This window comes from Bacillus rossius, chromosome 1, assembly GCF_032445375.1.
Source record: "Bacillus rossius redtenbacheri isolate Brsri chromosome 1, Brsri_v3, whole genome shotgun sequence".
NCBI lineage: Eukaryota > Metazoa > Arthropoda > Insecta > Phasmatodea > Bacillidae > Bacillus > Bacillus rossius.
The window spans coordinates 255,466,508-255,481,267 of record NC_086330.1 but is presented as its reverse complement, the minus strand read 5'-3'; the positions used below and the strand labels follow the sequence as shown (position 1 = coordinate 255,481,267).

Sequence of the window (14,760 nt, the reverse complement as noted above, 5' to 3'; positions counted from 1 at the left end):
TCTGAGTCCATCTATAAACGCACTGGTGGCTAGCTGCTGGCGGAACTCCATTGGTGCATCTGGATAGGCGAGGTGCACGAGTCGCTAAATGTCGGCTTTGAATTCTTGGAGTGTTTCAGAAGATTGCTTTTGACCTGTCATCAGGGCTGTTCTGTACACCTCACCCATGTGTCGGTCGCCATACCTCAGTTCAAGGGCCTCTACTAATATTCCATAGTCTTTCTGGTCTGGAACTGGTATGGTCTCCAGCAGCTCTAGTAGAGATCCTCACAGGGCCAAGATGAGTGCCGTAGCCTTTTCTTTCTCTCCCCAACCATTTACTTTTGCAGCTGGCTTGAACTGTCTACTGTACACTGTCCAAGAAGACTGACCATCGAAGGTGGGTGGTTTGAATTTTGTGTGGCTGCTGGAAGTGCCCATCCTCAAGAGTTACTCTTCCGGTTTTACAGCAGGTGTAGCTTCCTTAATCATCCGATGGCACTCCTTGGACACAGCTTCTACACGCTGTTCGGTTTTCTGTTCAAGTTGAATTAACTGTTGTTTCTGTCGGGCAAATTGCTGTTCTTTTTGTGCGAGTTGCAGTTCCAAACTCTGCACTTTCCTTCCAGCTGGATTCTGGTTTCATCGGTCTTCTTCATTTTTTCTTGATTCTTCGTGATGTCCTCTATCTCTGTCTGTATAGCATTCTTCACCTCTTCTCTACAGTTCTTCATTTCATTCTTCATTTCTTCTTGGCTATTATCTATTTTATTCTTCATCTCTTCTTGGCCATTCGTCATTTCCTCCTGACCCTTTATTTCCTCTATTTTATTATTCATTTCGGCCAAGAAAGCTATTTATTATGTTTTTAAGTTTGACCGCCATCTTTCATGTCGCATTCACTAGCAGCCTATTTCTACCGTCCTATGAACTATACTGTAATTTCACCTATGAGCTAACCTAAACCCCTACTAAAAACTAACACTAACTTTACTACTTCTACTACACAACACAAAACTATAGTTCATAAATAACTCAATTCTCAAATAACTAACTTTGTGGTAATGTTTTCCTTTTTTTAATTTTAGTTAACAAAAACTTTATACTAAATGTATTAATTAAGGCTATCCCACTTCTGAAACAAAAATTTTACCATTATACAGGCCTCAAAGTCGGTCACTTTTTCCACTAAAAGTCACTTTTTGTTGTCATTGTCACTAGAAGTCACTTTTTCCAGTAACTGGTCACTTTTTCCACTTTTTTCACATTTTTGGTTGGTATTCTCATGTTCTTCTAAACAAAATTACAGTAAAACCCCGATTTTACGTTACCGCTTTTAACGTTTTCCCGATATTTGCACCAGTTTTTTCGGACCCATTTTACTCATTTGATACAATGCAATTAATTCATGTAGTATACAATGCGCCTATAATCTGCTTCCTGCAATTTACGCTGTTCTTTCGGATATAGCTTAGTATTAGGTGTCTACTATTACTTTTTCGTACTTGTTTACAATGTTTAGGCAGATACGTTTGTGCTGGTTATTTGTCTTCTTTCAATATATTTACAATAGTATCGGTTCACTCGAGTTAATATGGACCAACAGCTTGATTCCTGTACCAAGAGCATGTAGAGGTAGGATCTCCTTTTTTATGTCATAGTTTTACAGTGTTGTTATTGTGAATTTTAAAATGATAATTAATTTTAATATAGCATAATGTTATTTTCATCATTTTAACAGGTAGTTTTTTGTGTCACTTTTAGTCACTTTTTTTAACCAGAAAAGTCACTTATTCCACTAATTTGTTAGAATGTAACCACTTTGAGGCCTGATTATAATGTGGGGAGAAGACTGGCTTCATAAGGTATAGCCAAATTAAACGGTTCCGGTTTATTTATTACTCATGTCTACAGTGTAAATTTAATTAATGCACTCAAAATCTCTGTCTACAATAATTAGTGTTATACTGGTAATTGAAACATTAACACTTTCCACTGGAGCTTGGCTCGACAGTGGCTCACTCTTCTGTCTGCCTCTGTCTGCTTCCTTCGCACACTCATCCACACTGTGCTGCAGTACAGTCCCCAACTATCACTCATCACACCCGACTGGCTCACCAGGTCTTCACTTGCCGGTATTGCCTCCCAAGAAATCTGGTTTGCTCAGCAAGGGCCACTTGCCCTCTTCACCTCTCTCTGATCGCACGGATATTGCCATTATCATGACCTGAAGTGGAGACACACTCCGCTACTCCGCTCTTCCCTCGGAACTCTTGCAGAGGCTGGCACTGCTGCTTTTATACTCTTGACAGACTTTCTGGAACGATCTTGGGGGGAAGGGGGGTCGGAAGTGTCGCATCACTTTGGGCTGACCTGACGCCCAAAAAGTCCATAAAGGTGGTGTTTATTCGCGCCACTCTGTGCGGCGGCCTCGGAAAACACTCATAATTCCCAGGCCACTAAAAGGGTCATTGACAATGGCCAGAGGCGAGACGATGCGGAATGGTTGGAGAGGGGGTAGCGAGGACCCTTGTAATCCGGGCAGGCACGTGTGGCATGACTTACGTCAGTCAGTGGACGGCACGTGACGTCAGTGGCCGTGTGGGGCTGTAAGCCTGCTACAAACCTGTCGCGCGTCGCAGTCCTATCTATGTTCGTTACAATATTTACCACTTGCTGTATTTAGAAATATGTATTTGCGACAAATAATTTACAGTCGGACGTCTGCCGGTGATCGTCGGTCTACTTGTGCGCTCCCGCGTTGGCAGTTATTAACTTTTTTCTCCAACACAAAATAGTGATAGTTTTAAGATTAACTCGTCAATAAACGAATGTCAGGAATTTCTAGGGTTTCCAATGCCCCAGTATAATGAATCTTTAACCTGTACCATAATTTCTAATGAAGATATGAATAAAAACAAGAACTCTCCTCTGAAGTGTTTATCAACTGGGAAGGAATCTTTAACGGCCGTCTCTATACCTCCTGCAATAGAATTGATAAGTTAACTGAATTATTGGATCTCACTGAAATATTATGTAGTAATATAAAGGCAATATTTACGCTTTATAGAAAGTAAATATTTAATTTCATGTAATATTTATTTAGTTTCTTTATATTTCATTTCTTATGTTTATTTGGACTCTGTGATCAACCCAGACTGTAAATTTTTTTCGTTATTGTTTGTCTATGTATTACTCTATGTTTATTTTATTTTTAAATATTGTGAAAGTTAGTATAGCAGTAGTATTTTTAATTAACGATTAATTTAAAGATGAACACGTCAGAAATGGTCATTATTTTTATTATCTTTTGTTTTAAAACAAACGAAAGAAAATCGTTTATTAGTGAGGAAAAAATATTCTTTTAGAACGAATGAAGACTTGATCGAGACGGCAGCTAAAACGCAACACATTTTGAAATTTATATATAATTTAATACATTTATTCGAAGATTGGAAAATACCGCTACTACAAATAGTAGTTGAGTTTGTAAGAGAATAACAATATTTAATCTACGGAAGATTATACTCAAATATCAAGATTTTAAATAATTATTTCTAAGAAGAGAAATCGTAGGAAATCCCTATTCAAGAGATCACCAAATTCACTTGATATTCTATGACTACTCGAAGATTGAATACCGTTTGTGATACGAAGAAAAAAGAATCCTGTTAAAATGAGAAGTCACAGTTCGAGCCCAGGAAGGATGACCGTCGCGCAGTCCAGTCCTGTCGCAGCCCATATCCGGAAGGACGGAGGTGTTACGGCGCGTATTCCTGCCGCACGCTAGAGGACGGAGGAGCTGCACAACTACCGCAGTCCTTGATGTGTTGAACCAAGAAGTCTGCGAGAGCCTACACGTCTCTTGGTTATCCTACATCAAGGTTTGGTCCCTTACCCCATCGCAGTATAGAAGTACCTGAACTAATTTCAGTTTAAGCACAACGAACCTTGTTTTGACCGATCTAGACTCTTTAGTATTATAATTGGTATTCTCTGTAAAGAAAACATTCTTAACTTGTTCATCTTTAGATTTAGAATCAAATCCCGAAATCGTGATCCTGATCATGATAGTATGACTCAGTACAGATGGAATTTGGTAGTATAATAATGTGTTATTATCTTTTGCTGACAAGTACTGCTTGAACGTACCCAGTGGTCCACGCTCTACAGGACTGATTTTAGTTAAGAATTGATAACTTACTAATTTTACCTTTCATTTTAATGTATGACTTTAATTGTACGAAATACTTTAAACTACGCTTAAATATTTAACATTTGATAGTGAAAACAACTCACTCAAGTGTTAATGGAATTTTTGGATGCTTGAAGTTGATAGTCATATCAAATTCCATCTGTAGCTTAGAATAAGGTAGTTTAAGGTAATCTTCATGTTACGTGTTGTTTTATATATGTCAAAGTGTATTTACACCATCATAACACGCACTACACATGAATATAAACAGTACATTTGGATTTTGATTACACTTTATTTCCAATGTCTAAAGTTACGATATTATTTAACGTACCTTTGAAACACCTTACCTTGACTTTTACACTCAAGTATCGTAACACAATTCTTGATGCTGGGAGAGTTAGGCTAGAATTGAGGAAATTATTAAATAAATTAGATAATTTCATTTTAGACACTAGCTGGCTCCACAGTAAAGTGGACGAACTGAGAAGTGAGAATCAAGTAATAAAAATGCTTCTAAATGATTCAAGAAACGAAATCTGTGACTTAAAAAATTAAATTAGTTCAATTAAAGCAACAGCTGAATTTTCAAAATGATTTTCAAAAGTCTTATAATCAAGTTGTAACAAAAGCAAGTGCCATCAGTAATCATGATCAGGCGTCAAGACATGTCGCGTCTTCGGTCGGTTCGCATGGCAACCAGACGGCTGACCTACTTACAACTCAGCGGGACCCTCGTGCTGACAATAACATCCTGCCCAACTTTAACAACAACCAGCAGGTCGATGACCAAGGTTTCACCTTAGTGAAAAACAGTTGCAAGTCCAACTCAAACGTGAACCAAGCTCCATTATTCTCTACAAGTGAAAAGAAAAGAACACCTATGCAAGCTGGAATCAGGAATACTTCCTCTTTAAAAACTATCGTTAAGCCTTCAGTCAAAAGAACTAAAGTGCTATTTGTAACTTACTTTGACCCATCAGTTCAAGAGAAAGAAATAGTTGATTACATTACACAAGAACTTAATCTTACTCAGGTTAAGGTAGTTAAACTCTGCTCCAAGTACAACACCCACACTTCCTTCCACGTCTCGGTATTGGAAGATGATTTTGACAGAATTTATAACACAAGTTTTCTGGCCCAACGGATGTCTCATCAGTCCATTTTATGGAAAACTACATAATGATCAAATCTCTACAAAGCTGATAGCCAAACCTGTTATCCACAAATCAACCAGTGAGAGTCAAGAATCAACCATCAGTACTACTTGCAGCCTGAAAGAAACGTCTTCCATGAAGGTAGCAGGAGGACCACCTTAGCTCAAGTCTGTTATGACTGTGTCTGTGTCCTCTGAATGTAAAAATATAACGGTTCGTTATATACAAAATAAAAAGATGTTGCGCCAATTTTTTAGTGTTTGTTTTATTTTTTCAAGATAGAATGCACAGACGAATCCAATCACTTTCACAGTTTTACTCACTCGTTCAACACGTATATCTGCCTGTCGAAACATGCTCGCAGCTTGCGCGATGTTAATTAACGAAAAATAATGTCCTTCAGTAACGTTTTACTGCAAGTGCACGAAGTCAGTGCGGCCTCAAACATGGCCGCACCCAGCGAAAATGAATTTCGCCCCGAGCCAACCGCCGACGAAGTTGATCACAATTTCTCATTACTGTCCGAAAGAAATAAAAAGAAAATTAGGTTAACTTAATACTCGGCATGGCTCTGACCACCAACGTTAAATTATCTATCCTCCAATTTACTTCATTTTTGCCGAGAAGCCACCGAACGCGACCTACTGGTGCAGCAATCGGCAGACGACTGGTGAACTCTTGCCACTGTCTACTCCACGCAGGGAGGAGAAGTCACATGACCTCACTGACCAATCACACGCATGCTTCATTCACACTTACAGATACAAGCCAATAGGAACCCAGAACACATATTGAAAACAGTTTTCTCTCCATAGAGCCAGGGACTTTACATTCTCCTTCTCTCTCCCACACCGTGAGACAGCAGTTATCACACATTTCCCACGACCAGTGGGGAATCCCAGCTTTTATCTCAGTTAGCGAGGAAGCACTGTTTCTTTCTCACTCCCACTTACAGGCCTCTCATGCCTCTCTTTTTAACCATCACATCAGACACAGTCCCGTGCTGTTTGTAATGTTCATTAACGTGTTCCACACGTTAATGAACATTACAAACAGCAATTATAATACAAATTACTTTACAAAATTAAACTCATTTAGAAAAAACCTGAAAAAGTAGGCCAAAACCGGCAAAAATTTAGTACAGCGACTTCTTTGTGAAAAATTACATAAAAAATAGTAATGATTTTAAATGTCTATTAAAATACAAATACCTTCTTAAAACACATAGCAAATGAAATATCAACCCTTAAATACATAAAAACAGCAAAATATCATTAGAAAAACTTTTTAAGAAATATTTACATGCATAAAAAATAGTTTAAAAGAAAAATATTTAGCTAGGAGGGCAGGGTTCTTGCAACGTTACAAAATCTTCTATCAAAATGGCAGAGGCTTACGGACAAAAGCTGTTGAATTTTTTAATAATATCTTAAGTACTGATCAAGATATAATATGTCTGACTGAAACATGGTTCACCAACAACAGCATCAACTCTCATTATTTTAACAATAATTATCTCATATTCAGGTCAGATAGAGACCCTACCCTAACATTAATGGAAAGAGGTGGTAGCGTCTTGATTGCAGTAAATAAATTTAAATTTAAAAATGTAATGCCACTGCACAATTTCGATCACCCAGGTGTTGAAGCCGTTTGGATAAAAATAAAAACCCAAAAATCAAAGTCCTTAACCATTGGCAATATTTATATTCCCCACAAACATCTCCTCCTATATATGCATCTTATTTTGATGATATTGAAGGTAAACTGAAAAATACTTTTGATAATTTGTTAATATTGGGTGATTTCAATTTGCCTGTAGTTGATTGGTCACACTTGCATACATTAAATATTCTTCATTCAAATATCAAGTCTAAAGCACTGACTTTAATCAATTTTATTTCAGCCTTGGGTTTATCTCAGTTTAATTTCACTCAACCTTCTAATCGGCTACTGGATCTCTGCTTCACCAATCCTGATCATTGTATTTTTAACAAAGCTCTGGATTCCCTCGTCAAAGAAGATCCGCTACATCCTTCTATTGTGATTAGCATTGAACTTAACACAGAACAATTATTTCAAAATGTTTCTTCATGTTTTAAAAACTTTAAGGACTGTGTTTATCTAGGTTTATATAATGCTTTAAAAGAACACATATTGGTCCCCTTTTTATAATAAATACTTGTGATAACTTTATGGTCGATCATTTGACATCTACAATGAATCATTTTATACATTTGTATATTCCTACTATTGTGAAAACTACTTCTAAATATCCCCATTGGTTCTCCTATCAACTCATCAAGTCATTAAAATTGAAAAAATGCTATCACAAATTATATAAAAGAAATAGAAATCCCTTCTATTATTCTTTATATTCTCAATCATGTCGAGATTCAAAACTACTCTTATCAAGAGATAAAAAAATTTGGCTGCAAAATATTAATAACAAAATTAAACTGAATCCAAAAAATATTTCGAATTACGTACAAATCATGAGGAAGGGTTACAATCAACAACTCTCTCTCAAGACCAATGATAAAGTTATAAATAACCCTACTATCATTTCTAACTGTTTTGCTAAATACTTTTCAAGTGTCTATGTTACTCCACCCTCAAATACTAATTTACCCACATCTTATACTACTAATTGTTTATTTTCCATATGACTAACATTTCTGAAAGTTTGGTTCTATGGAGTATTAAATCACTAAAATCTACTTTTTCAACAAGACCAGATGATATACCTAATTTTATTATAAAAGATTGTTCTTTACTCCTTACTCCTGTCCTTATGCACATTTTTAACAGTAGTAATTAAAGGGTATCTACCCTTGTAAATGGAAGCTAGCTAAGGTTATACCTACACATAAAAAAGGTAACAAGTTAAACATTTCTAATTACAGGCCAATTTCTCTGTTAAATGGTTTCGCTAAAGTTTTCGACAAAATAATATTTAAACATTTAAACTTGAACTTAAAAAATCAACTATCTGACTCTCAACATGGTTTTAGAACTGTTAAAACCACTACGACCAATTTAGTTTCGTTTCCTAACCCTACCTATTCTCAAGTTATAGCTCGTGGTCAAGTTAGGGTTGCCAACCGTCCCGTATTGTACGGGATTTCCCGTATTCTGTGACTAAAAGAATTATCCCGTACGTAGGCAGGACGGGACGTGATATTTCCCGTATCTTGTTTAAAGTTCAATTCACACACCTGCATAAAATTGAAAAAGTATTTTCCCGCCTGCATCGCGCACCACCTGTTATATGTATTGCGACATTGCGAGGCTCCGTTTACTCCGCAGTTCACTGGCCACTAAATAGTTGATGTTGACACCGACTGGTGGCAGGTGGTTGCCAAGTTAAGTTTTTTTGTGAAACATTGTTTTTTGTGTCTTGGATGTTGTATATTGTGTACTTTATACCCGAGATGACATTTAATTTAAAGTTGGATTTGTTTGGTGAAATGAAAAATGAGAAAATATATGTTAGGCATACATTTATTAAAATATATTTTTTTTAAGTTGCTTGTTATGGTGTCCTTAGTGGTGGTTCTAATCTAAGGGGGAGGGGGAATGGCTAAGTGGTTTTAGCCACCTCCCCTTCCCACACTTTTTTCCTGATCACATTTTGCATTGGAGAGAGTTGAAGTTAGTTTACCAATGTTCAATCACATATGAGTTATCTGGAATTTTTATACTTTGTTAACTAAAAATATCTTTATGCATTAAATTCACCACTCAAAAAATTATTAGGCCAATACAAAAAAAATTTATTATTTCAACCAGGTACATTATTTATTTTCAGATACAAAAACTGCTAAAATAGCACCAATTTGCATCTAGAAATTCAAATTTTTCCGGGGGAGGGCCCCCGGACCCCCACTCTATTAGGTGGGGTGCAATGTCCCTTATGATCAGGTTGAAAAGTTGGTAACCCTAGGTCAAGTTGATGCTTGTTATTTTGATTTAGCAAACGCTTTTGATACTGTAAATCACCAAATTCTTATATAAATGTGCTAAATTCGGCTCATGTAATAAATATATATCCTGAATGACTAGTTATTTAAAGAACAGAAAATATTTTGTTGCAATACAAAAAGCACACACTGATCTATATCCGGTTAGTTCTGGTGTACCACAGGGTGGTACACTTTCACCTCTACTTTTTAATATTTATATTGACGACGTAACTGTTGGTTTAAATCATTCAATTGGCACTCTTTTTGCAGGCGATTTAAAAATATACAAGAAAATTTCATCCATCCATGATTGTTATCTACTCCAGTCGGACATCAATTCAGTTATTGAATGGTGCAACTTAAACTTAGTTCATCTTAACAAAGATAAAACCACCATAATAACCTTTACTAGAAAATTATTTCCCATCAATTATGAATATAAAATAGATAACTTACGCATCTTTAAGACCCCTTTTGTGAAAGATCTTGGCATCCTACTTGATTCTAAACTCTTTTTTCATCTACATATAGATGCCCTTGTATCTCACTCAAGGAAAACTCTTGGACTTATAAAATTCATTACCTTCTATACATCCAATCCAGATTCTATACTATCCCTCTACACAGCTCTGATTCAATCAAAACTTGAATATGGATCAATAATCTGGAATAGTATTAGGTACTAGTACTGATAGTGAAAAACTTAATTCAATTCAAACCAAAGTATCTAAATATATAGCCCAAAAAACAACAAAGTTAATAGATCTTAAATCTCTTTTAGGTTCCCTTTCTGATAGAAGAAATATTCTAGATACAATGTTTGTTAATGACTGTTATAACTATAAACTGTTTTGTCCCCACATTTTTGAAACTACAGGGATAAAAATTCCTTCTTTCAACAATCGAAAACCACCATTTTTATGTACCTTATATAAGACTCATGATATAAATTACAGATTAATTATCAATTTCAATAAATATGAGGAATTCCTAAAGTCAGCAAATAATAGAATATTCATTAAAAAGTTTTTTCTTCTGCTCAACCTTAGATTCTCAAGTGTTGGATAAATAAATAAAATAAATAATTAACTATAAATAAAAATTATGTATTAATAAAGATAATTTACTTTTCATCCACATCCAGAGAATTTAACTTTTTGATTTTGACTTGTCTAAATTTGTTTTTTTCATCTCTTCCTGTAGAGAATGATTGTTTCATTAATCAATTGTTTATTGTGTCTGTGTCTATTGTTTATTTTGTCCTTTGCATTTTGTTTTTGTTTGAATCTTTTATTGTGATATGGTTTTTTTTTTTCATTGTTTTCGTTTCTTTTTTATATCCCCGTGCACACCCTAGTACCCTCTTTATGAGGTGTTGGTGTGCATGTCACAACTGTAATAATAATTATTATTATGTTTACAATTAGTAGTACTATTGAGGCAAGAATAAGAATGCTGAAAGAATTCAAACTTGTACCAAGAATGCTGCTAGTTTTACATAAAATCTTTAGAGGTAATTCATATTTTGACGTGGCAACGTCTAATAAATCGATGAACGCCGGGTGCACGCACGAAAAGTGTCCCACTACGGATGTCCCACTACGGATGTGTCCTATTTGCTCATTGTACGCATGCGTGGCATCTCTCTTCATGCTCATTGTAGGGCCTACGCATGCGTGGCATCTCTCTTCCACTCGATTGGAACGACCATCGATTTGACTTTTCAATAATATTTTCGTCGTTTGAATTATTAATATTATGTAATTTAACAATTGTCCACCGATTTTCAGCACAATCGGTCCAGTTATTTAAAAGTAATGTTGAATATTCAAATACGTTTTGAACCAACAATGGTGTTTTACAGTTACACATAATAATTCAAATTACAACCGGGATCTTTTGCACAATGTTTTAAAAAATATTGTAACACATTATAAATAAGTTTGGTGTATTTGGGATGCGTATTTGTTATAAAATTGAGTTATAAAAACGAAATAATAATATTCCCCGACCGTGAACAAAATTTTTATAAATGTATATATAACATCTGAAACTATTAATTATAGTATATGGCCTCGTGGGTGAGCGATCAGCGGCGATATCTTCTAATGGTAAGGTTGTCGGTTCGAATCCCGGCAGGTGCGAAATTTTTTTTGTACTTGTAAAAATAAATACGGCGCACGTAACATTTCAAAAGTAATAAATATATTTGAATAATGAATGCAAATAAAAGTAAATTTATTAATTAAATTGTACATTTCATTTCACTCCTTTGTATCCATACAAAATAGTGATAATTCAATAAAAATGATTCAATTTTATTCATAAAAGTATGCAGAGGTAGATTTTATCATACAAAAGATAGAAAAATTAAAAAAAAATTCTTCCTCAAAGAATATAATATTTTTAATGCCTAAATGGTTTGGTTGCAAAAACCTATTACGGCTCAGTCTCAGGCCAAATATGATATTTCCTTTTCTTCTGGATCAATCATTTCATCAATGTTTTGTTATGACGTTGTCACGTTAAACTATCGTCCGTAAACCGACTTTATGGTCAATCAATTTTTTTTTAATAATAACCTAAGTTCATACTAAACATTGAATATAAATTTGATTTATAGCCACAAGTGCTGTTTTTAAAAGTTTGATGCGAGGCTTATTCTAAACAACAGACATGATGTGTGAGAGTCTGGTGCTGGAATTGTTGTGTTAGGTGCTGGAGCTGGTGGTATGTGAGGGTTTGGTATTGCTGTGTGAGGGCCTGGTGCTAGTGTTATGTGAGAGGCTGGTATTTTTGTTGTGTGAGGGGCTGGTATTGTTATTGAGGGTCTGGTTTTGTTGTTATGTGATGGTCTGGTGCTGGTGTTTCAGGCGCTGGTTGACTACGAGGGGGATTCGGACGAGGAGGAGGAAGAGGAAAGTGACGGCCTCACTCCATCACCGAAGCGCGCCCGACTCACATAGTGATTAGGCGCTGATCTGGAGCTTGGTTATCCCGTGTGCAGTTCTGTGTACTGATCTGAAGTCTCATGCAAACCATTATTTTTCAATGCGTTTTGTAAAGATTTGTCAGAATGGTTTGATAAATGAGCAACGCTTGAGATATTTCTGAAATTTGGTAAATTGACTCGGTGAGTGTATTGGTTATAGGTTTCGATTCCGCGTTTCTACAGGAACTATTCGTGTTGTGCAATGAAAATGAAGATATTTATAGTTGGAAAGTTTACTTTAGCTAGTGTTTGAACATGGTTGACTTGTAATAAGTACAATTGTGTCTGACAAAGAAGATCAAAAACTTGTTCAAAATATATTATATTTCTATTTTGTGCTGACTTTTACACACAAGAACATAATTACCTCTCCATATAATTTTATATGGCTGCCATAGTCAGTGTGGGCAAGTGATGCTCTCGATGGACTCGATGCAAAATGACTCGGCCTTGCCCACATATCATTGAATTTTAAACAGTTGGTATGTGCGTGTTGTCAACCTAAACAATCTCTGTGATTGGAAAGTGAATAGAAAATATTGTGGGTTCTAGGAGCCAAGCATGTGAGGGCCTTCTGGGAAACCAATGATGGCACAGCTGCAGTCGCAGTGAACACTTGACAGCAACACACAGAGTGTGGCTTTCACTGCTGTCATTTAGTGTCTGGAGAAGGTGACATCGGCCTTATGATGTGCACACATTTCTTGCTTTGAGACGGCTAGTTACAAACATTACCAGTCTGCATCAGTTTTTTTTTTTGTGCTTGCGAGATAAAGTGACTCTCTCGCTTCATGACACAGTGGTACCACAGATCTTGCAAGAAAATGTTTTAGAAACAAAACAGTGCTGTTTGCATGTATTTTAAAAATGTGTATATGAAAGTTGTAATTTATGTTGCTTCGTCATTTGAAATATGTGTGCTGATTGTTTCAAGGTGTTGTGTAGACAGTCGAGAGTTCTGCGATTGGTTACGAGTGTCCTGGGGGCAGCGATAATCATTCGCATCATTTAGGTCATAATGTAGTTCCTGCTACGCACCTGCCATCAGTAAACCATTTTATTTTGGTTATTTTATTTTCTGGTTATGTATGTTTCATGTGTTCCTAACATAAATTATACTGTTGTTTGATTCATTTGGTGCTACACTAAAATTTCTTTATTATTTTTTAATCTAATAAAATGGAAGTAAATTATTTCAATATGAAATGAAGTTTTTATCAAGAGCAGTTTGAAATAAACTACAACCGCAATAAACACATTTGGTCTGACTTAATAAAAGTACTGAAGCCATGAGCCGTCGTGGTGAGTGCGAGTGTGTGTGTATGGGAACCGGGCATGCGCGCGGTCTCCCGTACTGTCCCGCGCGGGAAGGGGGGTGACCTCGGGGCTCGAGCCGTGTCTGTGCTGCTCGAATCGAGTAGCGCTCACACTGCTGGTCATTCTCCGTCCATGCGTGCAGAGCATAGTCTTCATGTTTTGTAGAGTTGTGAAAAGGGGAATTTTTAATTGTAAATTGTAACCAAGTTATAATCAGTAATAAACAATATGATATTTGTCTCCGTGTGTTTATATTCACAGCATATGTCTGGTGCATATGCAAGAATAGGAATTGTGCATGCATTGGTTGTTTGGTTGAATACTGTGTATCTCATTTTACCTACTTAATCATTTTTGATGAAAGCAAGCAGATTAACACACACTAAACCTAGTAACATGACAATAGTTATGAAGTTTATACACAACTCTTACGAACATATAATCATAGTTAAATCATCTTGAAAAAATTTGTGGTATGCAATTTTTTAGCATTAATGCTACAAACATGATCGCTGTCCATGTCCAATTGATGTAGGTCTGGGATTATGTTTTTTTTTAGTATTCTTGAAACTGAAACAAATCACTTCAACTTAGCCACTGCCTGAGTCACATATGCCTCCATTGGGAAACAGCTTAGTTTATGACTTACTTGGTTCAAAGAATAAGCAGAGTTGTGAAGTGTGTACAGATCATTCATCTTCAAGGTGTTTGGATCTTTCCCAGATTTCAACATGCACAAAGCTTTTTGCACTAACCTTTTCCTGCAGTGAGCCCTTGAACACAGGTTTTATTCCCAAGTGTAACGGCTGCAGGTGACTTATAGTAAGCAGGGAAAAAACACTAACTCAGGCCTGCCACCAAATTAGGTTCCTAAATCCTCTTTACAGCATTTAAAAATCCTGTAAAATCCTGTAAAATTTATAGCCTTAATTTACATAAATAATTTTTCGCTGTAATTTTAAATATACTTTGCATTCCAAAACATAGTTTAAAAAAAAATCAAATGAATGTAAAAAATTGTTAAGATTTGCCACTTACATTACAAAACTAATAGTTGGTATCACAATAAAATGAAAATTAATTTAAAAAGTTTCTCTTCAGTATAAGCTTTGGTGCTTTTCTTATTTACAAACTATAAATACATTGATACAACTG

The 14,760-nt window shown here is 35.8% G+C and overlaps 1 protein-coding gene across 3 annotated transcripts in view; it reads left to right on the top strand.

Annotated features, from left to right (window-relative positions):
• LOC134527491 (serine/threonine-protein phosphatase 4 regulatory subunit 3) overlaps positions 1 to 13,845 on the top strand; it is a 269,007-nt gene extending 255,162 nt beyond the window's left edge. For all 3 annotated transcript variants that reach the window (XM_063360215.1, XM_063360213.1, XM_063360214.1), the window contains exon 18: positions 12,170 to 13,845. In XM_063360215.1, the coding sequence (XP_063216285.1) occupies positions 12,170 to 12,262 (93 nt within the window). In that variant the 3' untranslated portion in view covers positions 12,263 to 13,845. The remainder of the gene's footprint in view (positions 1 to 12,169) is intronic.
• The last annotated feature ends 915 nt before the right edge of the window (positions 13,846 to 14,760 follow it).